This window comes from Ailuropoda melanoleuca, chromosome 4 (genome assembly GCF_002007445.2).
Source record: "Ailuropoda melanoleuca isolate Jingjing chromosome 4, ASM200744v2, whole genome shotgun sequence".
Classification (NCBI taxonomy): domain Eukaryota; kingdom Metazoa; phylum Chordata; class Mammalia; order Carnivora; family Ursidae; genus Ailuropoda; species Ailuropoda melanoleuca.
Window position 1 is genome coordinate 21,119,029 of NC_048221.1, and position 25,474 is coordinate 21,144,502.

Genomic DNA, 25,474 nt, shown 5'->3' on the forward strand with positions numbered 1-25,474 from the left:
ATTCCTCTTTGCACAGAACCTGGGCGATGGGAAGCATTCCGTAAAACACAGGAGAAGGAAAGGAGGACGTTCCTTTTCCTGAGAAAGTAAAAGTGGAATTCTTTTCAAGCATAATGATGTGAGCATTCAAGGCCATGTCACTGCACCCCTTCAGTGAGACCTCTAGTCAAACTAGATGTTTACTGTTGCCCAGACAGGCTGTGCCCTCCTCTTGGAAGGCCCTCACCCACCCCCTGTATTCTCTGCCAGCTCACTCTGGCAGAATCCATTCTGTCTCATAGATGCCACCTCCTCCCAGAAGTCTCTTTTGATTGTACCCGCCACCCCCACCAAGCTCTGGCTTCTTCCTCTTTGGTCCCTATTCTCTTCCTGGGCCAGACTGACTTGTGTTTTCCTCAGCCCTAAGTGTTTAGGCACCCGCCCAGACTAGGGAGGGGTAGGAGGCAGAAGAGGAAGTAGGAGAGAACCAAGAGAAGCTGGGCGGGAGCTGGGGCTTGGCCAGTGCAGGGGAGATGGTTTCAGATGAGGCTGGATGGGGCCGGGGTGGGGGGGGCAGGAGGAGGCCATTCAGAGCCTCAGCCAGCATCTGGGATTCATCCAGTGGGAGTCATGGGAAGGGGGCCGCTGAACAAGAGAGTGCTTGTGCCAGGTTCTAGAAGGTTCCTTGGCTGTCCCATAGAGAATGAGCTGGGGGCATGGAAGGAGGTCAAGAGGCAGCTGGAAGCCGCTGTCACCTGAGCAGGGAGAGGTTAGGGAGGTCTGGACCAGGATGAAGCAGAATATGGCACGTTGGGGTCATTTAGGAGTAAAACCAGCAGGACCTGGAGTTAGTGGGGGAGAGCACGCTGCGGGGTGGGGGTGGGGGGAGCTGCCTGAAAGCTTCCTCTTTGTTCCAGGCTGCCTCTTGCAGTTTCATGCCGTGTGACTACCAGGAGGCATTGCTGCAGCCCAGGGTCTCTGGTCCCCGAGTACATCCCTCCCTGGCCCTGCAGATGGGGGTGCAGGCAACTCCCCGCAGTACATGACCTGGGCCTCCGCTGATGGCGAGACCGGCTAGCTGCTGAGCCCGTGTCCCTGAGATCAGCTAGCGCGAAGTTCCCGGGGGGGGGGCACTCTTGCCCTCACGGACCCTGGCTCGTCTCCAAATACCCTCTCGCTGGGTAAAGCTTCTCATCCAATTCTGAGTTGGGTGGTGGTTCGTTCAGTCTTCTGAGCATGGAGGAGTGGAGCTAGAAGCCGCCTGAATTTAAGGTGTGGTGTGTGGACAGGAAGTTTGTGTTAAAACCCTGGTCAGCTGCCCCCCACCCCCCACCCTCGCCATGAAAACACGTGACAAGCATATTTACTGAGTGCACAGATCTGGAGTCACAGACAGGAGCATACAGACGGGCCACGTGTAACTCGGGTGCCAGTAAGCTCCCCCTTGGGGCAGGGACGGAGACGCCGGCCAGAGCAGGGGCACACTGTGAACTTGGCCGATGTGGAGCCTGTGACGTGCTGAGCCACGTCCCTCCTGCACTCCTAGGTTGAAGCCCTAACCCCCAGTGTGGCTGGACTTGGGGATGGAGCCACTAAGAAGGTGACGGAGGTAAAGGGAGGCTAAACGCATGGGGCCCGGACCCGGCAGGAGTAGCGCCCTTAGAGATGAGACTGCAGGGCGTGCTCTCTCCGCACGCTCACGGGGGGAGGAAGGCCACGTCTGCAAGCCAGAACCAGCCTCTCACCAGAAACGGGCTGGGGCCTCCATCTCGGGCCTCCCAGCCTCCTGCACTGTGAGAACTAGTTTCTGTTGTTTGAGCCAGCCTGAGCTTTCTTGTTATGGCGGCCCCAGGTCACACTGACACAGAGGCTGCCCCAGCTTCTGGGCCTCTCCCTGCCGCTGACATTCTCCCTGCCGCTGACACTGTCCCTCCCAGGTCCCAGAGGGGCTGGGAGCAGGACGCCTCCTGAGTCAGGCACAGGTCATAGGGCCAGCAGAAGGACCCCCAACCCTGAGGACAGCCCTGGAAAGTTCCCCCAGCCCTTCCTGCTGGACCCAAGGCTCATCCTCCCCACAACGGAGCCTGGCCTAGAGCGTGTCTGCACAGGACCAGAGGCACACCCCGTGCACCCAACCTGGGTCACAAGCAGCCGCTGCCTCAGCCTCTTTGCAGGACGCAGCTCGGGGGAAACTTTCTTCCTCTTGCCCTGTGGGCCGTGTCTGGGTGACCCCCTTTCTCTGGAGTGGACAGTGGGAGCAGGAGACCTGGCCTGGGAGGCCCCACTGAGCTGCCCCTTGGGGCTGGGGAAGGAGCCCTAGGATTGTACCTTCTTTTTCCCACTTTCTGCGCTTAGTTATTTTCTGTGATCAATACTTCCAATCCACATATCCATAACCCCCAGATTCCCGAGGCTCAGTGATTTCCAGAATCCTGCCTAGGGCACTTGTCTGGTGCCCCTTGATCTCCTATTACCTCCCCCTTCCCAGAAGGGGACAGAGAGGACACAGGGGAGCCCCGGCAGGCCATCCTCTGAGGGGTGGCTGGAGCCCGCCTCTGAAATGCTTCCTTAAAGTAATACCCTCCCACACCCTGGAGCCTGGAGCCTGGGAAGAAGGAGAGGCTGTTTGAGCCAGTGGCTTTCCTTGTAACGGGACCGGGTCCCTACCTACAACACGCCATCTGGGAGGGAAACTTCAGGGGGACCAGGGGTACAGCTATGACCCCAGCTGTGCAGCAAGAGGTGTCTGTGTGCATCTTAGCCCCCACGAAGCACAGGGTCTTTGCTGGGGGGGGCATTTGGCACCTCCAGCCTCAGTGATACACCTCACAGCCCTGTCCGCCACCCTCACAGCAGCGAGAAGGGAGAAACCTCCAGGTCCCATGAGTGAGAAAGACACGAACACCGGTGAAAGCTGAGTAGGTCCGCAGTCACCTGAGACATTGTGAAAATGTCCATTTCCCAGTTTGGAAATGGGCTAGTTCTGTGAGCTGCCGCCATTGGGGGGAAGCTGGGCGATGGGGTCAAGAGACCGCTACACTTTTCTTGTAACTTCTTGGAAGTCTGTAATCCAAAAGGAAAAAAGATTTTTAAAAATGACAGACCCAGAGAAAAGGGTAAAATATCTGCAGACCATAAATCTAATAAGGGACTTCTATCCCAAATATATATATAGACTGGGCTTCCGTAACAAAGGACCACGGACTGGCTGGTTTTAACAAACTTTTCCTTCTCCCGGTTCTGGGAAGTCCGAGATCGGGGTGTGGGCAGCGTCGGAATCTGGGGAGCGTCCCCCACGTTGCATGTGGCTCTCCAGTTACATCTTCATGTCACCTTTTCGTGACGCGTGCTTGCAGGGTGACATCAGCTCTTCCTCTTTTAAAAGGGCACGAATCCCGTCATGAGAGCCCCCCCCTTCGTGACCTTATTATAATTACCTCCAAAATTCCCCACCTCCAAATACTGTCACACTGGGGATTATTAGAGTTTCAACATACGGATTTTGAAGGGACACAAACAATTGAATAATAAAAAGAAAATGACCCACAGGTGTTGGCAGTGAGGATGTAGAGAAAGCGGACCCCTTGTACATTGCTAGCGGGAACGTATAATGGGCCACCAGACCGGTCCTCAAAAAGGTAAACACGGGGTCACCAGCAATTCCACTCCTAAGTATGCAGAATATAGTTTATATATAAATCGATCGTTGTATAATCAGAGAAGTGAAAACCTATGCCCCCCCCCAAATATTTAGAGCAGCATTATTTATAACAGCCGAAAGGGGGAAGCAATTCAAGTGTCTGCTAACTGATGACTGGATGAATAAAATACGGCCTAGCCAGACAATAGACTATTATTTGGCAATGCAAACAAACGGAGCACTGACACATGGGTGACCCCGGCACTCATGCGAAATGAAAGAAGCCAGAGCAGAAGGCCACAGTGTATTCTCGTGCTTACGCGAAGCGTCCAGAATAGGCGAACGGGCAGCCACAGAGAGCTGACGAGAGTTGCCAGGAATCGAGGAAGCCGGCGTGGAGCTGGCTGGTAAGGGCACGGAGTTTCTTCTGGGGTGGAAGTATTCTGCAGTTCATTGTGGTGACGGTCGCATGACTCTGTTGATGTGCTAAGAGCCACTGAATGGTGCACGGAAGCGGGAGAATTCTATCCCGAGGCCTGGGCTGCTGCGGGTAGACCCCTGCTCCCCGAGTCCGCGTCCGTGGCCCCGAGCCCAGCTCCCTGTTCCATGCTGACAGTATTCTTCCTGCCCCCCCTTCCTGCATCCTCGTGACAGCCTTATGAGGTGCTGTCGTTGTCCCCATTTCACAGATGAGGAAACTGAGGTTTGGGGAGATGAGCCCGGGGGGTGCAGGGGGAGAGCAGAACACCGGTCTCTTACTCTCAGGGCTTTGGCCAGGCTTTGTCACCCTTGGTCAGGCTCAGCGCGTTGCTTCCTCCTTTCAGCAGATTGCAGATTATGGAAAGGAACCCCCACCCTCCCCCAGCCACACATGTGTGACTGTGAGGAAATGGGGTCCCCTGCCTCCCGTCTCCGCCAGCTGGGCTTGGGAGGGCCTTTCACTGGGAGCAGGAGTCTGTCCTGCGGCCGCCGGCTGACTGGCAGCCAGTACCAGGCTTGACCACCAGGTGGCACACCCACCCCAGCTCTCCCTTGCAGGGCTGCTGCCTGCAGACCTTTGTGCATTTCCCTGCTCTTCTGTGGTTTTACTGGTTTTATGCTGGATTATACAAGAAGGGGTACTGGAATTGTCAGGACCCAGAGCTCTGGCTGAGAACTGTCCTCCCCTCTACCTCACTTTCCCAGGCAAGAAGAGAGGGCTTGCCAGCTCCCCCCACCCCCACATGGGCCTTCTGCAGCGCCTGGCACTCACAGCCCGCCTGGTGCTTGCCTCCACCTCCCTGCCTAGTGCTGGTCACTTTCAGCACGTGCTAGCAGGCTGGGAGGCCCCGGCCCCAAGGTGCACAATGGGCCATCCCTGCTCTTGGCTCCTTCTGGAACTGGTGTTGTTAAAGGCAGGCACACAGCCCCCAGTATGGCCAAACCAGGCTGAGCGGCTGTGTGAGCGACTGTTCGCCCCCTGCGGGTTTGACTGGTTCATATTGTTGGACCAGATTGCTGGGCGGGCAAGCAGACATGTCTACAAACGCGTCTCCTCCTCCCCAAGGGCTCTGAGGGTTTCCTGGGACCCCCACCAGTGGCTCTTTCCCCAGCACTAGTCCGTCCTCAGCCGGGGTCTGTGCAGCGGGCTACAAGCAAGGCCTCCGGCCGGGGAGCACAGCCAGCAGCGGGGTGGCCGGAGCTTGCGTCTGGGCTGCTCTAGGTGTGCCGACAGAAGATGGAATCCCAGGCACCAGAGGCAAGGCCTAGGAACCCGCATTTTAACAAATTGAGGGGAGGCAGTTCTGCACATGGGACTGAGAACTTCTGGTTTGTGGTGCTGGGTCGGAGCCGGGTCTATGGTTTCCCTCACCCCCTGCTGTTCTGATGCCAACTGGGGGGTCCCCTTCCCCAGGACGGGGACTGCCGCTTCTCTCGGCTTCTCTGAGCTTACTGGTTCGGAGGGCATCTGGGGAGGAGCTGGGACTATAAGCAAAAGTGCCTCGCTGCCCAAGGGCTGTGGGGCCTTGAGGAAGGGGAGGTGGGGCCAGCGGCTGAGGTGGGGCGAGATTGGGTTTCAGCCTCCGGGCTGGAAGGTCACCTGGCGGGGCTTGGGGGCAGCAGCAGTTCCAGTGGTTAAGGGCAGATGCTGGGCCCAAGACTCAGACGGCTCACCCTGGCCTCTACCAGCACCGCTGCACTCACGTCAGATAAACACTTCTGGGCCAATTCACTTCTCTCAAAACATATATTTTATCACTCCTCTCCGCACATCTTTGAGCACCTTTGCCAGAACTTCAGGAATGTGTAGAACCCGTCTCCATCCCCCTACCCTCCCTAGGCCTTGGCGACCAGGTCCCTCACAGCTTGTGCGATGGCGTCCCTGTCAATGCCAAACATCTTCAGCAGCTCCGCCGGCTTCCCGCTTCTCGGTACCTCGCCCACAGCCAGGCGGGAGACGGTGATGCCAGGCTCGCCCACTAAGGCACAGCACACCGCCTCGCCTATGCCACCTGCGGAAAGGGAAGGAGAGGAGTCAGGTGATGTGGCCTCAGGGTTCTCCTGGGCCCTTCCCTTACCCAAGGATGACGGGATGGCGTATGCACCACCCTCCCCTGTGCCTGTAGCCAGAGCAGACATCATCAATCAAGCATGGGCCTTAGGCGCCTTCCTAAGCCCAAACGTGGCCTCTGAGTCATTTTTATCACCATGCTCTGGGCAGCTGTCCTGATGAGAAAGCATGTGTACCTGACCCCAGTGTCTAAGCCCATCTCTTCCCTGGAGCCTGCCCTGGAGGAGGGGTGGTGTGTGCTTGTGGAGGGCTGCTTTGCGAAGGACCCGCAGAAGACAGAAATTCTGCACAACAGACGTAAAACTCAGCTATGTCAGCCACCTCTTCTCCTCTTAGCAGCAAAGTCAAGGTCCTCCTGGGCTCCCTGGGTAGCAGGGGGCTATACCAAGGAGCTATACTGGCAGCCAAGTTTGCTGGGTCACTGGCCAAGCCTGCGCCCAACAGGAGACTGAGACCCAGCTGCTCCAAGGGATGGCCCTGGGTTTCCTGGGCCCAGCTGCCGTCCTGGGGCAGGTGAAGGAGGGACATCCAGCCCTCTGCAGCCCTTTGCCTGTGGCCCTGTGCCCCCAGCCCTTCCCTGACCCATCTGTCCCTGGCTCTCCAGCTGGCCTGTTACCTTCATAGTAATGGTCCTCCACAGTGAGGATCCTGCCCTTGGTAGCACGGGCGCTTTCAAGAATGAGATTCCTGTCCAGGGGCTTGATGGTGAAGGGGTCCAACACACGAATGTTGATCTTCTCTGTGAGAGGAGAAAACACAGGGGTGTGACTGAGGGGAAGGTGCTGGGTGCTGTGGGTGTGTCCTTGCATGGGTGAGGTCGGTGGGGGTGTCCCAGGAGTTGTCACAGTTTTAAGCCTCGGCCTAGCCCTATCCTGGGGAGACCAGCTGTCGTCCTGTTCCCATAATCTGGGCTGTCTGCCAATCCCCACCCCCACAGTGGCTTGCTCCCTTCCCTCTGCTTATCGTGATGGCCATGTCCTCTGGCATCCTGCATCCCCTGACTTCGGAGCACCTGGTCTCAGGAAAAGAAGCGCCCCTCTCCCCCGCTCACATCCTGGGCCAGAGGAGCTTAACCTCTGGACCACCAAAGAATACTGTGTGGCCTGGCAGGGGCCCACACGGCTTTGCCTCATCTTCCCAGACGCCCTTGAAGATACAGGGGAAGCCGGAGGACAGTTCCTGGTGTCTGACGTGAGACAGGACCAGGGCTCGCCAGGTGGGGGGAGGGGAGCTGCGGCTGCAGGCACGGAGGCCGGGTCAGGCGAGGACCCAGCAGAACGGCCTCAGAAGCGCGAGTCAAACTCCGCCACATCTCTTCAAGCCCTCCCCGGAGATCTCCATCCCTGACAGGGCTGGGCCTCCCCTGGCTTCTCTCCAGCTTGCTGGAACTTTGGACGCGCTGTTCCTTCTGCCTGGGCCTCTCGAGTTATCAGTTCCTACTCACATCTGAGGTCATTTTCCTAAGGACACCCCTGTCTGCCTTCTCCTTCCTGCTCAGCGTGACTACACCGTGCCGTCTGCTGTGATTCTCTGAACTCCCAGCTTTCCTAGTGTGTCAGGAGCTAACACTTGTGAGCCTGCAACGGCGATGATGATAATGATGCCAGGTCACATGTATTAAATCCTCGGGACACCCCTACCAGGAAGGTGACAGTATCTCCACTTTATGGATGGGGAAACTGAGGCATGGAGATGCTGAATAACCTCGGTAGTGCCCCACTAAGTGGCGATTCAGGCCCACTGGCGGGCTCTGGGACCTCTGATCGGACCACCGTGCTGGGACACCTCAACTCCAGGAACGCCGGGCGGGAGCAGCCCCGGCACTCAGCACCATGCTGGCCACAGAGTCCTAAGTGCCCCAAGGTGGCTTTTACGGGGCGCCTGAGTGGCTCAGTCAGCTAAGTGCCCAACTCTCGATCTCAGAATCGTGAGTTCAAGCCCTGTGTTGATAAAAGGCGGCTTTTGTTACTATCAGCATTGAATCCGATGGAATCCCCTCTTACCCCCAAGACCGCGTACCGTCGGCGCCTCATCTGAGACGGGCTGGGCCCCTCCTCACCTTTCTTCAGCAGGTCGGCAGCAGCCAAGGCCTCGTGCAGGGTTACTCCGGCCCCGATCACAGTCACCTGGTCGTCCTTGCTCTTCAGGACCACCTGCGGAGGACACCGGGGCCAATGAGGCTCAGGGACTGGTGGCCGACGGCGGGCCCTGGCTTCGGGCGTGCTTTGGGGTCTCATGGGGCATGCGCGGCACTGACCTTGGCTTGTTTGACTTGGAAGTCCTCGTTGTTGTTATAGATGATGGCGTTTTCTGGGCGGCTGGTCCGGATGAAGCAGATGCCCTAGCACGAAACACGATGACAAAGGATGACAGACCGTGGCTTTCTGGGCAGCCATGGGGAGTGGATTCTTTCTAGAACGGCCACTGCTTCTCACTCGCAACTTCCGCACCCCGCCATCCCCACAGGTGTGTGTGAAGCCACGTCACGCTGCCCCCCACACCCCCTCGGGAAAAGGGACTGTCTTGTCCTCTGTCGTGTGCGTCTCTCCAGACACCCCTCCTAAGGGAGAGCAGCCCACGGCTTTGCCAGCCCCAAGCCCCAGGCGGAAAATGGCTCTTCTTTCAGGCGGGCTGCTCTCCAAGTGGGGCCGCTCCCCCCAGAGTGCGTCTGGCAGAGAAGGGGGACCCACAGGGCACTCTGGCTCTTGGTCAGGTCCATGCTAGTCAGCTCATCCTTTCTGTCTTGGCAAGCCCAGCTCGGGGAGGAGATGGGCATCAGCGGCCAGGTTCTCAGTGGGCCAAGAGCACAGTGACGGTCAGCACTGTCTGCCACGCAGCAGAAAGGGTGGCGTGTGTTGTGTTTCCTGGCCTAACTTCTACCAGCTACAAACACCAGTGGCAAGGTCGGAGACACACTGTGGGGCAGTGAATGGCCAGCGCTGCGCCGGCACGCTGACCCCACCCCCATGTCACGAACAGCCATGTGACCAACCTTTGTGTTGGCTGCTAATTCCACCGCCTTCTCAGTAGACACCGCATCACTTGGGTAAAAGACCGTTGCAGTGGGGATTGACCGAAACATGGCCAGATCTTCCAGAGCCATCTGAGAGGGCCCATCTTCCCCTGGGGTGTGGGAAAGGACACAACTGAAGCAAGCCCCCCACCCACAGAAAGGAATCCTGCCCCTGCCCCCGATCTCCTGGTCCAGAAGGGCAGGGAAGTTACAGGGGCAAGCGTCCTGGCCCCGTGGCACTCACCGATGGACACGCCACAGTGGGAGCCACAGAAGTTGATGTTGCTCTCAGAGATGGCCGCCATGCGAATCTGATCGAAGGCCCGCGTGAAGAAGGCCCCGAAAGCACTGCAGAAGGGCACTGTCCTGTTGCGTGTGGCACAGCCCACCGCAACACTGACCTGGGGAGCAGATGGGGGCAGCGTCAGCCCCGAAGAGGAGGGACAGGGAGCAGGGGAGCCCAGAAGCTCACGCCCTTCTGAGGGTTGGGGGATTCAGTCATCCTAGTGACTAAATTCTCTTCCCCGCAACAGATCCCTGCGTACCTCAGTCTGTCTGATATCAAACCCCTCGGACTTGAAATAACCACTTCAAAAATTCTCTTCAAAATTACATTCCTGGGGATCATTTTTTTTCTAGCAAACAAGGAAGGCCTCTCACAGAGTAGGCTAGGAAGCTCAGACATAGATGTTCCATCCTTCCCAGGCTTCTGCAAACCCTGTCCCTACTGTCCTCACCAACCCCCAGCCGTCCGCAGACACCAGCCTCCCTACGCACGTCTATGCCCGAGGAAGCTCCAGACCCAAATCCCGGCCTGGAAGCACAGACAGCAGGCAGTGGCTCCAAATCGGCCACCCCCTCCACAGCTCTGGAACCTGCCACCTGACGTGAGCCACCTGCCATGGCCTCCCCAGACCACACACCGCTCCAGTTTAGTCTGGACCCTCCAGCTGCCAAGACTAGAAGCCCCAGAGAGACGAGTTCAAGTTCAGCTGGAGAAAGAACTCGATACGGTAGAGCCTGGCGGCCTCAGAGAGGGGAAGCTGTAGACGCTAGGGGCCTGCAGGCCAGGCTGGGCTCCTCGGCGAGAGGACCACGGCTGCTGGACCCGTTATGTTCCTGCCTTGTGACCGTGGCCTCCCTACCACCCGGAAGGCCCTGTACCCCAAGAGACAGCCCACTGACCACCACACATGGCCTACAGACGGCACTTCCTGTGTGCACCCGCAGCCCATGCAGCTCTCCCGTCTGCACCCGAGCATCACACGTACGTTCCTCACCCTCGCCGCTGCGGTCCCTTGAGGTCAGTGCTGGGTCCTAGCTATTCCTGTGCTCTCCCCGGGCTGGCCTCCAGCAGGCACCTGGCACTGCCAACATGGCTGCCCATAGGAGCAGGAGTACTTCGGCCCTGCTCCGTATCCATCAGACCTCAGCCCCAGGCTGTGGCTGACCCTGTGCCCACCTGCCCCCCCCTCCCCGCACCCACCATGTTCTGCTCAGCAATGTAGCATTCAATGAAGCGGTCTGGGTGCTCCTTTCTGAAGATGTCTGAGAAGGTGGAGTTCTTGGTGTCCCCATCCAGAGCGATGATACGGTCGTGGGCACGGCCCAGCTTGGCCAGGGCCTGTCCATAGGCCTTGCGGGTGGCTATCTGTGGGGAGGAGAGCATAAGGGCCCTGAGCACTGGGGCAGGCATGTGGCCTGAAGCCTGGTTCAGCGGCTGGAGGCCACAGCTTTCAGGGAGGAAAAGCATAACAATAAAGGTAGAAAAGGAAAGGCCAACAACACACGGTCCTGTGGAAACTCCATTTCTGTAAGGTTGCCAGTCAGAACGTCTACACTCAATGTCTCCGACATCCCTGCAGGCGCTGGTTCCCAGCCCGGCCGTGAGCCATCGGAGCTGCAGATGTCCCCCACCCGTGACAGAGGTCTGAGAACTTACCCACTCTGCACAGGAATACACAGAGGGCCAGGGAGTCAAGGAGGCCTGGTGTGGGGTCACATGGCGGGGGGGGCCCTGGGGCAGGATGGGCCTGCCTAGGCTCTGCTAGGCCAGACATGGGGAGTCCTGAGCTCAGACCTAGGGACTCAGGCTGAAGGGCCAGAGATGAGGGGACTCAGGTGCTGTGGGCTTTGATCCCAGTGCTGCCAGTAGCTTGCTGTGTGACTGTGGGCCAGTCTCTTGCCCTCTCTGAGCCTCTGCAGGTAAATAATTTCACAGTTGGCTGTCCCCATTGAGGAGATGGCAGGATTAACACCTAGGATTCCTCCTCACCCTGAACCAGTCTCTCCTCTCTCCCTTTCCCAGCGCCCCAGAGCCACATCCCGGCCCCAGGCTCAGGGAACCAGAGAATCATGGCCTCCCCAGCCAGACCAGAAAAGCAAGGCCCAACTCTGTACCTTGTCCCCAACTTTGTAGCTGGGTGGGCTGGGCATGCGGATGCTGGTGATGCTCACTGAAGGGGCATCCTCCTGCGGGGGGGTCACAAGGATCTTCTTTTTGCTCTGGATCTGGTTGTATATTTCCTGGACAATCTGATCAGCCATGTTTTTGGGGAGGGGCTTCCCATGCCACGCGTCCTTATCCTCTATCCCTGTGGGTACGACAGAGGAGGGCAGAGGGCCTGGTAAGATCGTAAGCAGCTCTGAGGGGCTGACCCTCCAACAGCTGCGGGCAGGCCTGGAGACCTCAGACAGGGCAAGAATGCTGTGAAGCGGGGCCCTGTGCTGGGCGCCAAGGGGGTCGGGGAAGGAGGGTCGTGGTGACCAGAAGTCCACGTGCCTGGCACCCACCAAACAGCTGCCAGGTCTCCAGGAGCTGGCTCACAGCCAAGTGGGGAGGGGAGCACGCATGGGCCTCTGCACGGCCTCCCCACCGGCAGGGAGGGACCTGCTGCAGAAATCCTGTTCGGTGTGTTGAATGGGTCAGTCAGGAGGGATCCTGGCTGTTAGAGGGGAAGCTGAGGCCCAGGGCAGGGTGAGGGCTATCCAGGCCCCCCCGTGCACTGGTGTGCAGCAGAGTGGCTTCCAGGGGCATCCCTCCCCACGCTGCCGAGGTCGCCTCGGCCCAGGCAGAGCCAAGGACTGACTCTCCCACACAGCACCCAGCCTCCCAGGAGCCCCCAGAAGCTTTGCGGTTTCCGGATCCCACTTGGCACTAACACCTGAGGCATCCGTGCCAGGCAGCAGCACTGCGGTGGTGACAATACCCAGAGTCCTCTCCTCGATGTCCACCCGCTCCTGAAGGCTCCAGAGCCATGTACCTTCTCGCACACAACAGCGCTTGTCCTCATTTGCCCCAAGTCCACATGGGCAGGTGGGCCAGTGGGGGTGTGTGTGTGTGTGTGTGTGTGTGTGTGTGTGTATCACAGAGAAGCTGGCCCAGAGTCTGCAGTTAGGCCCCATGTCCCCGGGCAAGTGCCCAACCACTTCTAGCCATGTTTTCCCATGTGTAACAGGGGCTGGGGCCGCCTCAGGCCGAGGGGCTTGGAGTCCAAGGGGCCTGCATGTAGGGGAGCAGCGCACACCTGCACCGCTCTCAGGCCCAGCCAGGACCACCTTCCAGACCCTTCCGGGCTCTCTACCCACACAGGACCCTGAAAGCACTTTACCACTGTGCAGAGGGTACCCCGCTTGCTTCCTGGGGGAGAACCCGGTCTCCCAGGTCTCCGGACTCTGCGTCAGGCCTTCTGCTCAGCGCAGACAGCTGCAGCTGCCACGGATGCTGTGCAGATGACACCGGGGAGGGTGTGGGGGCTGTGTCACACCGCTGTCCTTTCTCCTTACCCGTGGGTCCTCTGGAAGGCCCTCCTCTCCTCCCGCCCAGCCTGGGCTCCAATCCAGGCCCAGCCACGTGAGGATAGTTACCTCATGGAGCACACCGTCCCCTGCTCCCCCTTCCCCAGCACAGTGCACCTGGTGTGAGGTGCCAAAGGCCTGGTGCTTCCCCAGACATGGACCTCAGAGATGCGCCCCCAAGTGCAAACCCCACCACCTCGGTCGGCCACAGCGCCTGGTAGCAGGGGTGTGGTGGGGGAGGAAGGCGGTGCGGACGAACCTGGGATCCCCCGGCCCTTGAAGGTCTTGGCGACGATGGCCGTTGGCTGGTGCTTGGCCTGGCCGAAGGCCTTGCACAGCTCCTCCACACTGTGTCCGTCCACGATGACGGTGTGCCAGCTGCGGACAGACGGGCGAGAGTGAGCGGCAGGGGCCAGGGAAACACTACAGACTTGGTGTCCACTTTTGATTTTATTTTCTTTTCTTCATCCTTTTAACATTATTTTCCTTCCTCCTATTTGCCTCTGAACAGATTTTCTTTCTCTTTCCTCAGAAATTCAAAGCTTGGTTCATTTATTTTCTCTTTCGCTCCTGATCTCGTTTCATGAAATCTACTCGTTTCCTGAAAGCTGCGTTGGGGACAATGCCTTGGGTCTGCAATCTGTCTGCTGTTGGATTCTTCAAGGAGGTTCTGGCCCAACTTTTGTTTAGGGAACACATCTGGTCACTCCACACGTGCTGGATGTGGAGCTGGAAACATTTATCAAATGGGCCAGGGTGCCTGGGTGGCTCAGTCAGTTAAGCGTCTGCCTTGGGCTCAGGTCATGATCCCAGGGTCCTAGGATCGAGTCCCACATCACGCTCCTGAGCAGGGAGCCTGCTTCTCCCTCTGCCTGCCGCTGCCCCTGCTCGTGCTCTCTCTCACTCACTCTCTCTCAAATAAATAAATAAAATCTTAAAAAAAAAAAAGAAAAAGAAAAACGAGCCAGGCTGCCAAACATATTAGGCAAGGAGCCAGGGCAGGGCAAACTCTCTTAAAGGCAGTCCTTTCTGGTACTGTCCCATCAAGGATAATAAAGCAGCAGCTAACCTGTACTGAGTGCCCGCTCTGTGCAGGCCCCGGGCCGAGCACCACACATATGGACCCACCCAAGCCTCAGCACAAACCCGGGCTGGGTGCTGCTGTTGCCCCCACTTGATAGACACGTAAATGGACAGACACTGAGCGTGGAATAACCTGGCCAAGGTCACAAGGCAAGGTGGTGATGCAACCAGGACTTCAGGACCCAGGTTACAGACCCAGGGAGGTTGCCAGGGTGACTCTCCAGGTCCCCAGCGTGTGGCTTGAGGAGGCTCTTGGGACCCCTGACGGCCCAGTTTCCTCCTCTCCTTGCTTTCTCTATCAGGTCAGTCATCAGAGATAACAAACTGCGGCTGCTGTGTAACCAGGGACCGCAACCCCACCTCGGCCTTCTCCAGGCAGGCTCATCTAGAAAGGGACGCCCTGGCCCAGGGTCTTCCAGGCTTTCAGCTGAGGCTGAGCGTGGAGGCCCTCGTCCCCTGGAGCCCCAACTGCAGCCCAGCTTTTATTTGGGGCAGGAGAGGGACACGGAGGTGAGGGCCTCTCTGGCTAACACCCACCCAGATGACCTCCCTGCTTTGTAACATGGGACTCCGAATTCTCAACCACTCACACCCCACAGGGATGCTTTGAAAACCCCATGTCCTGCTTCACTCGGAAAGGGGAGAGACTGGCTCTGCCCTCTCAGGCTGGTCGCAGGCACGCACAGGAGGCAGTTCCCAGACAGATGCTCAAACCCATCAAGGGCCACATGTCCCTCAGCCTCACGGAGCAGGCCCGGTTCCCACTGGGCCTCTCGTCCCACCTCCACCAAGAATAAAGTGAGGACGTGTGCAGTCACGTTACGTGGATGCCCTGAGAACTATCCTGTCCCACAGCCTCACCAGTGAAGGAGCTCACTCATGCCGGGCCTCAGCCCACAGCTCCAGACTGGCGGCCTGGGGTGCCACTTCATGGCTGAAATTGTGAGCCAGACACTGAAGAACAGACACCTTCTTTAGACGGGGCTTGGCCTCTGACGGACTCCTCCCCTGAACCTGAAAAGCTCCCAGCTCGGACGCTCCGACGCTGTGAGGGCGCGCAGGCCACAGCCCTATACTTACCCGAAGGCCTCGCAACGCTTCTGGTAGACGTCCACCTGGTGCTGCAGGGGCGTGGGGTCGCTCTGGCCCAGGCGGTTGACGTCGAGAATGGCAATCAGGTTGTCCAGCTTGTAGATGCTGGCGAAGGCCATGGCCTCCCACACGGAGCCCTCGGACAGCTCCCCGTCTCCCAACAAGCAGTAGACGCGGTAGCTGTGGAACGGTGGTAGGTCAGAGGGTGGCCCCTCTTGCCCAGGGCACCGTGCTCCCAGCCTGTCCCTGCCGCAGAGCCTGTCCCCCTGCGGAAGGGAGCAGCAGCCACAGGTGACATGCAACAGTCAGGTCCCTGCTGCCCACCCCACGTCCACATCCAGGGCTCTGCTCCCTAAGATCCCGAGAACAGGGGTTATGAGGGCACGAGTAAAATGAGCAAGAACTGGTGGTGGGGGAGGGGGACGACTCTCACTAGGGGGACAGGGCTTGAGCCACCTGCATGGGGTGGGTCTGCTTCTCTCCACCCGTGCAGGAACTAGGAATACGAGGGAGCCCTGGGGACTTGATCCCAGGAGTGGGCTGGGGAGGCCAAGATGTGCCACCAGGAGCATCCCAGGGCAGGCTGTCAGGGTCACTAATAAGAGCAGCTGAGGACCGGGATCATGGTGGGGACAGTGCCTCACAGGACGGGCAGGTTCCAAGGTTGGTTCTCACCCCAAGATTCATGCCTAGGCCCATCTCCACCCCCGGGGCCTTGTCCTGGGTCAACAAGGCAACCATGGTGGCTTCAAAGGCAGTGTAACCTGGTAAAAAGAGCACTGAACTTGGAGAAGTTACCCAGTGCACAGAGCCTGCTCTGGACCCCAGGGAGGGCGTCAGACACGACCCCATCATCCCCAGGCCGGCGTGTGGCACCCAGGGGCTCCGCGGGCTGAGCTGCCCTGTTCTTGAGGTAAGTACAGTTGTTACTCCCAAATCACACAGATAAGAAAACAGGCTCAAAGGTCAAGGGACTTGTCTAAAGGTCACACGGCCGGGGAGGAGCCTAGCGGGGATTCAAACACAGGTCTGAGCGCCTAGCCCAGGCAGCCCACTCCGTGCTGTCCAGGAAGGCACAGAGCTGGAGTAGTGCGGGGCCTGGAGGCCCGCCCCCCGCCCCCCTCCCAGCCCAGCGCCCAGCTGTGTGGCCCCAGGGACGGAGGCTCGTGCCCGGAGGGGGGCAGCCTCAGAGGGGACACGGCTGCCCTGCCGCTGCAGCAGACTACAGCCCGGGAGCTGGCTGCGGCTAAACCAGGCCAGCTTTGGGGCCTCCGGCTTCCAGGCCAAGGCAGGGAAGCTGTGGCAGAGGCGGGAACGGCCGGGCGCGTTGTCAGCATGACTCAGCTCCTCTGCAGGCCGCCAGGTCCGGGAGGGCTCCTGCATCCTCCCTCTGCCTGCGCCTTCCCTCCTGTGGCCTCTGGCAGGCCAGGCCCAGCTTCCTGGGGTCTCGGGGCCCGCACTCGCAGGGACCCATCTGAAGCCGTGTCCTTTCCCCCCTGCTGGTCTCCTCTCCCCTCTGCAGGCTGCAGTGGGGGCCCAGAGATGCTGTAGGGGGCTGCGTCTGTCACAGCAGCTTCCCAAAGCGAGCAGCCTACGAGCAGCCTACCGGAGCCTAGGCCAGGCTGACTGCAGGGAGTCTGATTTACCAGGGAAGGAATTCCAGGGAAGCCCAGCCCCACACCCTCTGCTGTGGAGAGCAGCCTGGGGCCAAGGGTGGAGCACAGGCTCAGGCTCGGGTCAGGAGGGCGCGCCAGGGTCCTGGGGACACACCGGGAAGGCTGCACAAGCCGTGGACTAAAGCTGCTGGATCTGGAGTGCGGGCTGCGAAGGGCCATAGTCACGAACTCCTCTGAAGACAAGGGACCTAACGTGTGCCCCAGATGGGTCTGAAAAGCACCTCAAATGTCCCACCACAACAGCACTGCCCAACGGGTTACAGCATATCCATGAAACAGAAAGAACATTAGGCAGTCATCAAAACCAGCTCTTCACAGTTAGGGGAGAAAATGGGCACTACGGTTGGATTTTTCTAAAAAGCAGAATGTACAACTGTGAACTTAACTAAGGTTACCAATCCGTGAGTTTCTTCTCACAACAACATGGAGGAAATAGGATATATTAAGTGAGATTCAAATGGGAGGTAGTTGAGAATAGGAAAACGTTCATTTCCTTTTAACGCATTTCCAGATTTTTCACATGAGTTGGTATTCAGTAATTCAAACAAAATTATTTCAAAGATAAGGGAAAGAAAGCCAACTTGACCTATGCTCCCTGGTGGATGGATGGGAGAGGCGTGACCGGAGGCCAGATCTAGCCTAGCAGGCCCCTAGCTCCGGGGGGCAGGGTTGTTCCCCAGACAGCCCCGCCCCCTCCTCCCTGCAAGGTACAGTCGGAGGGCCTGAGCCTCAGCCAACCCTGGCTGCAGGGAACCCAGCTACACTGCCTGCACTGGCTTGTTGCATTACGTGAGGGTCCGGAAATGACTCTTCGCAGGGAATTACTTCAAGCATGTGTAGGGAATAATTAACTCACATCTCTGGTCCTGTGCCAAATAAAATACTCTTAAACATACATCCCATTCTTTGCGCCTTTCTTCACTTAACAGTGAATCACTTCTGGTGGAGCTGAGCTTGACCCCGAGACGGCCTGGAAGGTCTCACAGCCTCGGGTCCCCTCCTGGAGAGTGGTCTCAGGATTCCCCACCCCCTGCACACAGCAGGTGCTCACCACGGTCCGCCTCTTCTGTGGGCCCACGGGGTCACCACCACACCCCCATGACCGCCCTTGCTGAGGCCCTTCTCTTGCCAGTGCAGTGGACTGGAGGGTGCCAGGGAAGCCACGAGTATCACAGCACGGCCCTTCCTGCCACCTGCAGGCCAGGCGTCACCAGGCCCTCAGAGCAGCCTGGGGACTCTCTATATATGCCGGAAGCATGCCCTGGGTTCAAATCCTGCTTCCACCACGAGGCAAGCATTTTACCTCAGTTTCCCCATCTGTAAGGGGGATAAGTGTACTCATGTCACCACCCAGCTCTCAGGCGGCTTATCGGGGTCCCAGTCAGTAAAGGAATGAAGGCGCCATCGGACGCGTGTTTTCCTTAAGAGTGTGCGGCCAGCTCTTCTCCCTCCTCCAGTCACTATACCCGGCTGCGGCCCATCTGGCCACACCACACGGCCTTGTGACTGAGATCTGTGGCTCGGGGGTTCTCTTCCAGGCCCCGTGCTGGAACAGCAAACCCCTCCGACCAGGCTGCCTGCCCACCCTCTGCAGGTCCACCTCCCCCACGTTTGTCTCTGCTCTGGCTGACAGGTAGGGCTCGGGGATGCCCAGAATCCTGCAGAACACATGACCTCCTTCCCCCAGACGAAGGCAAGCGGCTAGAGCCGGAGCACGTGGTGCTTCGTCAGACAATGGGGCCGTGGGCCCAAGAGGAGGTACCCGGGGGCAGTGGTGAAGCTCCACCACCGAGGACCCCTCCCAACACCACGGAGGGTGGTAGGGTTGGGGAGTGGAGGTCTTACCTGGCTTTGTCGAAGTATTTGCCCGTGTAGGCCATCCCGCAAGCGGCCCCAAGGCCCTGGCCCAGGGAGCCGGTGGCCACATCGGTGAAGGCTTGTTTCTGTCATAGCAGACAGGGCCACAGTTACTCACAGCGGAGAACGGACAGTGGCATTTCCCCAACCACCCTGCCAGGTCCCTGGCCTCGGGGCCCCACTGATCCAGGTGCAGGCTGGGTGTGCAGGCCTCGGGCAGCCTCTACCCAGAGTGTGAGCTCTCGCTCTCCAGTAAGGGTAACGGTGGGTGCGGTTCATGCCAGCAGTGCTCACAAGGGAGCTGGGTGACCTCAGGCCCCCACATCACCCACCTCATACCCATCCACGACAAGACTCATGAAACATCTAGCCCTACTGGGTACCCAGTGCGGGGTGAGTTTTCATGGTAACCTATGAACTCCAAACACGTGCAGGGGCCAGCACCTTGGGGAGTCAGCTGGGACACTTCCCCGGGGTGTCCCCAGCATGCTGTTGTGACCCCCTTATCGACCTCGCGGTGAACCTCTTCTCCCAAGCTGTGTTTACGAGGCCAGGGCGGCCCCGTGGGGCTGTGGGGCTGGGTGGCTGGGCGTGCGGGGCTGGGGACAGGTCTTCTCTGCAGCTGAGCCCTGCGCTGGGGCCTCAAAAGGCCTTGCCCTTACGCGCCAGCTTGGGGTGAAGAGTGTGCCCGGGAGACACCTACTTCCTTCCTTCTTCACCTCAACGCCCTCTTCCCCCCCTTTCAACACCCTCAGTTTCTCAGTGGGCACCCCGCCTCCCCTTCCCACATGCCCTGAGAAACAGGAAGTAGACACAGAGGCCTGTGGGGTTCCTGGTGGGGAGTGCTTACCGGGACGGGGTGCCCGTCCAAGTCAGAGGTGATCTTCCTCAGGTTCAGCAGCTCCTCCTCGGGCAGGAAGCCGGCCTCAGCCCAGACGGCGTACAGGATGGGAGCCGCGTGGCCCTGTCGGAGGGAGGAGTGGTGGACGGGGCGTCAGCTGGGGAGCCGATACGTGGGGGCTGTTCCCACCGCACACTGAGAGCGGGGCCTGGATGAGCCTGTCAGCCCTTTCGAGGGGGTGGCAAGTGAAGGCCACACACCCCCTTCCATCCCTCTGCAGCCCGAAGCTCTCACAGCCAAGGCCAAATGGGCCCTGGGACAGGTGCAGGGGGAGTGCAGCTGTGAGGCCGGCCGATGCCAAAACCCCAGCAGGCAGCCGGCCGCCCTAATCCCTGGTTTCTGGCGCGGGAGCAGACTTGGACAGACTTCTAAGCTCTCATGCCTGCCCTGGGAGCCCAGAGGCCACAGGGCCAGGCCTGGGTACAGGTGGATTTCAGGGGTCCGTGGCATGGTTTGTGGCTGTGATCCTCAGGCACGAGGGGTGGCACCGGGCGCCTCAGCCCAAAGCCTGCTACAGGGCTCCCCACTGCTGAGCCAGCAGGCGCGGGCCCTGGGGCGCCGGCACGGCGTGTGCACCAAGCCACAAAGCTTTACCCCAAACCTGAACTGGAGTCCTGCCGATTCACACACACAGGGGCGGAACATCCGGCAGATCATTTTCACAGTCCCAGATGAATTCCGTTGTTTATTTCTTAACTCGGCTTAAGCGTAGCAGCTGGGTCAGCAAGGGGTAAAGCACCCAGGGGTGGGCCGGGCCGAGCCCACAGAGAGCGTGGGTGCAAAGGACGGGCTGGGGCCAGGCTGACACCAGGGGGCCGGTCGCCTCAGAGATCCCTTGCTGCCAGCAACTTCCCACCATTCCAGGGCCCATGTGCCACCCGGCCCAGGTGGAGGGTGGCAGGATGGGCTCCTACCTTGGAGAGCACAAAGCGGTCGTTGTGAGGGTTCCGGGGGTCCTGGGGCTTGTAGCGCATGGTGTGGAAAAAGAGGACAGCCATGATCTCCGCGGCACTGCAGCATGACGTGGGGTGGCTGTGGGCCAGGAGAGAGATAAGACGCATGCATCATGGCCCCGAGCCTCGGAGTGACAGGGCTCACCCCAGGCCCACACAGGGGACCTGGGGGTGCAATGCCAAGGAGCTACAGGCCTGGCTAATCAGAGAGCCACACGCTCCTGCTCCTGGGGGGGGCTGCATGGGGTCCTAAGGACACCACAATAGGTGGCACGGGGTCACACCGTCCCGGGGCCCAGAACGGCCCCAGGGCAAGGCAGCGCTGAGGCTGAAGGCTGGAGGCTGCAGCCTAGATCTTCCCTCACCGCGTCTAGCAGCATCTGTCAGGACCAGGCAGCCGAGTTCTGACCAGCGAGCTGTGTCCCAGTGGCCCTGCTCAGGATGCCGCCCACTCGCGAGAGGCACCCTGCCTTTCCAGGCCCCCAGAGGTGCTGGTTCTCTTAGGCCATGGGCAGGGGGTAAGGGAGGAAGGCTCACGGAATGGCCACAAAGCTCCCAGCAGCCTCAGGGCGTGGGGTTGGCAGCCGGGAAAGTGGGACTTCGGGCTCCCCTAGGCATCACTGGGCTACTTGGCCATTTCTCAACTGGCACGGAAAAGGCTGGCGTGGCTGTTAGGAGCCAAGCTTTTGTGCAGACTTTAGAAGGCAACACATACTATCTTATCTTCCACAAAGGCTCCGATCATGAAAAAATAACAACCCTCTCTGCCTGTGACAGGCGGAAGGGGTGCTGACGAAAGCAAGAGGCTGCCCTTCCAGGCCCGGAGTGGTGGGGGGTCAAGGAGTCTCCCCCCCTTTTTAGCCTTTTGTTCTACTAAATGCAGATCCTTGCAAATAACCATTTGCATGAACAACAGAAAATGCAACAGTCACACCTCAGCTGAGACTCGTTCAGGTCTCTTAGGACCCTTGTGGGTAAGCCAGTCCGGGGGCCAGGACATGCTGGAATTCCTGGCCGGCCCGGGTGCCCCCCTGGTCCACAGTTTTGTGAACCTGTCAGCCTCAGGAAACGTGCCTCCCAGCTGCCCACTCCATGCAGCTTAGCACGGCCCTCGGAGCTGCTCGAAGGTTCCAACACGGAAACATGCCCAATGCCAGACCCAAGGGCACATGCAACACCTGGAGTTCACGCGCACCTCCCTCCTCCCCTGCCAGTCGGCTCCCCACACTGGGTTAGGGGGTGAGTCACTCCCAGCACAGACACATTAGTAGAGAAACCCAGAACTGTCCATGCTGGTTTAGTACCATGTTCCCAGCACACAATCAGCTTATACTTAGCCATCTCTATGAACTCCCGGCCATGGGGAAAAGACACTAGGCCTGAAAGAGGGAGGTGAGGACACGTAAATAGGAAAACTTGTAAATAGGAAAACTTGCTCTGCGGGGCAGAGACCCCTCCCCCTCGTCCCTCATGCTGAACTCAGCTGGAGGACAGCCCAGTCAACACCAGTCAGGCTGACCTCCTGCCTCCCGGCCTCCCAGGGCAGCCTGGTCTCTGAGGATCCTGTTTCAGAAGTGATGACCCCATGAGAAGTTGGGGAAGGGGGTGGGTGGAGAGTGGGCCAACGTGCTCAGGGGAGAAAGCAGGCACGCAGGTGCAGGAGCTCCCCCTGCCCTGGCCACCCGGTGAGCCCAGGGTGACATTCCCCACAGGGGCTTCTGGGATCCACGGTGCGGCACAAGCCCTTTCTGCACGTGATGGAAGCGTGCCCAGGCCTGGGCAGAGATGCGGTGGGAGGGAGGTCAGCCAGGACGAGACACTGGAAGTTCAAGAGGTGCCCTTCCCTGCTGGGTCCATGAGGGGCGAGCCTACAAGGTTATTCACTCCAAAGCTGCATCCGGGGCTCACTGCTGGCCTGTCCTCGCACCCACAGAGTAAAGACCTACAGAGCAAGGGCTTCACCTCCCTGAGGCTCAGCTCCTTCATCTGTAAACGCGGATGCCAGGTGGGGTGCAGGGAGGCCCAGTAAGATCATGCGTCTGAAGCGAGGTCACCACTGGCCACCACCATCTGCTGGTAGACCAGATGCCAAACGGGTCAGGGCTTCCCACTCCTCATGTTCTGGCGGGGACCGTGACGCCTTGCTTACCCCGGGGGGCAGGCAGGAGGGAAGAAACAAGCTGAAGACTGAGATGGTTACTTGTAAGCTCAACCTACTACAGGGACTTCAGGGCCGAGAGTGTATGGAGCCTGTGGCTTCAGGGCTGGAGCTTCCCCTGCAACCCCAGCTTGTCTGGGGGGGGGGAACGGGGGCATCTATGGGTGGAGGCCCCACTCCTCCCCCCGGTGCTGTGACACACGCATGGATGCAAACTGGCCAGACGGGTGGGAGCGGGGACCCGGCATGGGGGCTGTAGGGCACTTTACGTCCTACTCTTTGTGATGCACGGTGGGGTGGAGGGGGGCTACGAGTCTGTCCGGAACCTGCACTGGCCCGAACAGTGCACTTCCAGTCCCAATTCGCTCTGTCTATGAAGGCGGCACTGATGGCTTAGTGCAAGGCCTAAGTGTCTCAAAGGTCCCACCTAGCGGAGGACACATTCTTCCAGGCATTACCCCTCTCTTCCTTTTATTTATTTTTTATTTTATTTTATTTTTTAAAAGATTTTATTTATTTGACAGAGCGACAGAGCACAAGGAAGGGGAACATGGGGAACAGTAGAGGGAGAGGGAGAAGCAGGCTCCCCGCTGAGCAGGGAGCCCGATGCGGGGCTCGATCCCAGGACCCTGAGATCATGACCCGAGCCGAAGGCAGACGCCCAACGATTTGAGCCACCCAGGCACCCCTCCTTTCTTTTAGCACACACTCCACCTGCTCACCAGCTTCCCTGCAGGAGACGTAGCGAATAAGTCCCTCACCCCTCTGGCGAGGCCTCTCTCCATTGTCAAGACATATGGCTGCTAGCCTCCATAACATGACCCCTCTCCCGCCATACTCCAGCTGGGCCCGCATCGCAAGGAGTCACAAGGCTTCTCGGCAAATGAACAAACTAGGGGGGCCAAGCACCTACAACAGCCACACTGAGGCAAACCTCAGTGTGCAGAAGTACAAAGAGCAGTAGTCTGCTGTGAAGAAGAAATGCATAGTACCCAACGAAGAAAGTAAAAGCCACAAGAGTTGAAAACCCATAGCTAAGAAACAACTTAAAGTTTAGAAAAATGGAGTGAGCTCAGACAGTAGAAAGATAATAAAGACTAGAAACTCATGAAATACGAAGCAGATATAAAAAAAAAATTAAAGGCAAGAGTTAGCTCTTAAAAAAAAAGAGTGCACATTTAGGGGCACCTGGGTGGCTCAGTCGTTAAGCGTCTGCCTCGGCTCAGGGCGTGATCCCAGAGTCCGTAGGATCGAGGCCCACATCAGGCTCCTCTGCTGGGAGCCTGCTTCTTCCCCTCCCCACTCCCCTGGCTGTTGTTCCCTCTCTTGCTAGCTGTTTCTCTCTCTCCGTCAAATAAATAAATAAAATCTTAAAAAAAAAAAATTAAAAAAGAGTACAAATTTAGTAAACTTCTGATAAGGCAGGATCCAGAAAAAGAAAAGGGCAAGTACCAGAAATGGAAGGACAGGCCTAACAGCTGATAGGATACTCCAGACAACCTGAAGCAAATTAATTTCAAAACAGAAAACTGTCTAGGAAAAAAAATAACTTACCAAAACTGACTCAAGAAGAAACGGAAAACCCGAGTCCTCTTTAAACGGTTACAAAGAAACCAATCAACAGCAGCAGAGGCACATTCCCTAAGGCCCAGCAACTGCATCGTGGAAACACTCCCGCAGCCACATGTGCCCGTGCCTCCCTTCAGGTGCGCTCCGGAAGCACAGGGGCCGTCCTTGCATTGTCTGCAGCGGCCACACCTGGAAGCACGCACAGGTGCATCAGCCCAAGAGGTGAATCACACATGCTCGTGTAACAGAATGCTCTGCAGGACAGTGACAATGAGTGAACGACACAGATCCAACACCAACCTTCTCTCACAGACCATGTGAGCCAAGTGCACTGCAGAAGGACCTGCAGACCAGAGAAGACCATCCAATTTACGGAGATATGCAAATGTTACAAAACGATAAGGAAAACAATAGAATGAAAATGCACAATTCAGGGTGCAGCTGTTTCTGGAGGAGGAGGGACAGCCAGGAGTTTTAAAGCACTGCCATGTCCTAGTTCTTACGCTTGGTGGTAGGCCCATTCAGGTGATTATTTATAACATCTGTGCATTATTTATACTCTTTTTTAGGTATATATTTATTTAAACAAAAGTACTCAGAAGGGAATCCCAGAATGCAGCGTGCAAGTGACCCCTGGAAGCAGTCCTTGTTCTTCCTGTTCCTGGAAGTGCCCTTGCTGGCTCCTGCCTGGAAAAACTCTGCCTCCAGACCTCATGGCGTTTCTTCCGAGGTTTACCCCCATGCCACCTCCTCTGAGAAGCTCTCCCTGACCACACTATCTACAAATACCTCCTCTTCCCCTCTCCTACACTTGCCACACCTGACAGGACATGCCTATTTACTGCCTGTGTAGCCCACTGCAACACAAGCTCCACGAAGGGAGGGGCTTTGAGCCTTTTCACTGTTGCAGTCTCGGGCCTGAACAGCACCTGGCACAAAGTGCACAAATGAATAAATGACGTATTTTGGCTCTGAGGTCCTAGGGATGTGACCTCTCCGAACCTCAGTGCAGGTAGTAACAGAACCTCGCCGTATGAGGTAATGTTTGTGTAAAGAGCTCGGCACAGTGCACAGAAAAATGGCAGTTGTTCAGTATTTGGGTTTAACGTATCAGAGATTAAGTCTAACCTCTTCCTCATTCTGAAGATGGAACCGCTAAGGCCCACAGAAGGGAAGTGGCTTGCCCAAGGTCACAAATCCTACC

At 58.2% G+C, this 25,474-nt stretch overlaps 1 protein-coding gene across 1 annotated transcript; it reads right to left on the reverse strand.

Moving 5' to 3' along the window:
- Positions 1–5,827: 5,827 nt before the first annotated feature.
- Positions 5,828–24,377, reverse strand: TKT (transketolase). The gene is made up of 14 exons (XM_002918964.4): positions 24,256–24,377; positions 20,505–20,622; positions 19,540–19,653; positions 18,678–18,775; positions 15,145–15,336; positions 13,241–13,359; positions 11,584–11,777; positions 10,670–10,834; positions 9,428–9,584; positions 9,163–9,293; positions 8,428–8,511; positions 8,230–8,323; positions 6,787–6,909; positions 5,828–6,111 (listed from the first exon to the last, which is right to left on the reverse strand). The coding sequence occupies exons 1-14, from the start codon at positions 24,360–24,362 to the stop codon at positions 5,936–5,938; spliced, it is 1,872 nt and encodes a 623-aa protein (XP_002919010.3). The 5' UTR covers positions 24,363–24,377; the 3' UTR covers positions 5,828–5,935.
- Positions 24,378–25,474: the final 1,097 nt, after the last annotated feature.

What these genes read in the sequence shown, in the direction of transcription:
- TKT (XM_002918964.4), bottom strand. Translation starts at nt 24,362, where the DNA reads ATGCAGTTGCTGGGCCTTAGGGAATGTGCCTCTGCTGCTGTTGATTGG. An exon ending in CCACTGTGGCGTGTCCATCG is followed by an intron (nt 9,294 to 9,427) that starts GTGAGTGCCACG and finishes CCCACACCCCAG; the next exon opens with GGGAAGATGGGCCCTCTCAG. An exon ending in AATTAGCAGCCAACACAAAG is followed by an intron (nt 8,512 to 9,162) that starts GTTGGTCACATG and finishes GTTTCGTGCTAG; the next exon opens with GGCATCTGCTTCATCCGGAC.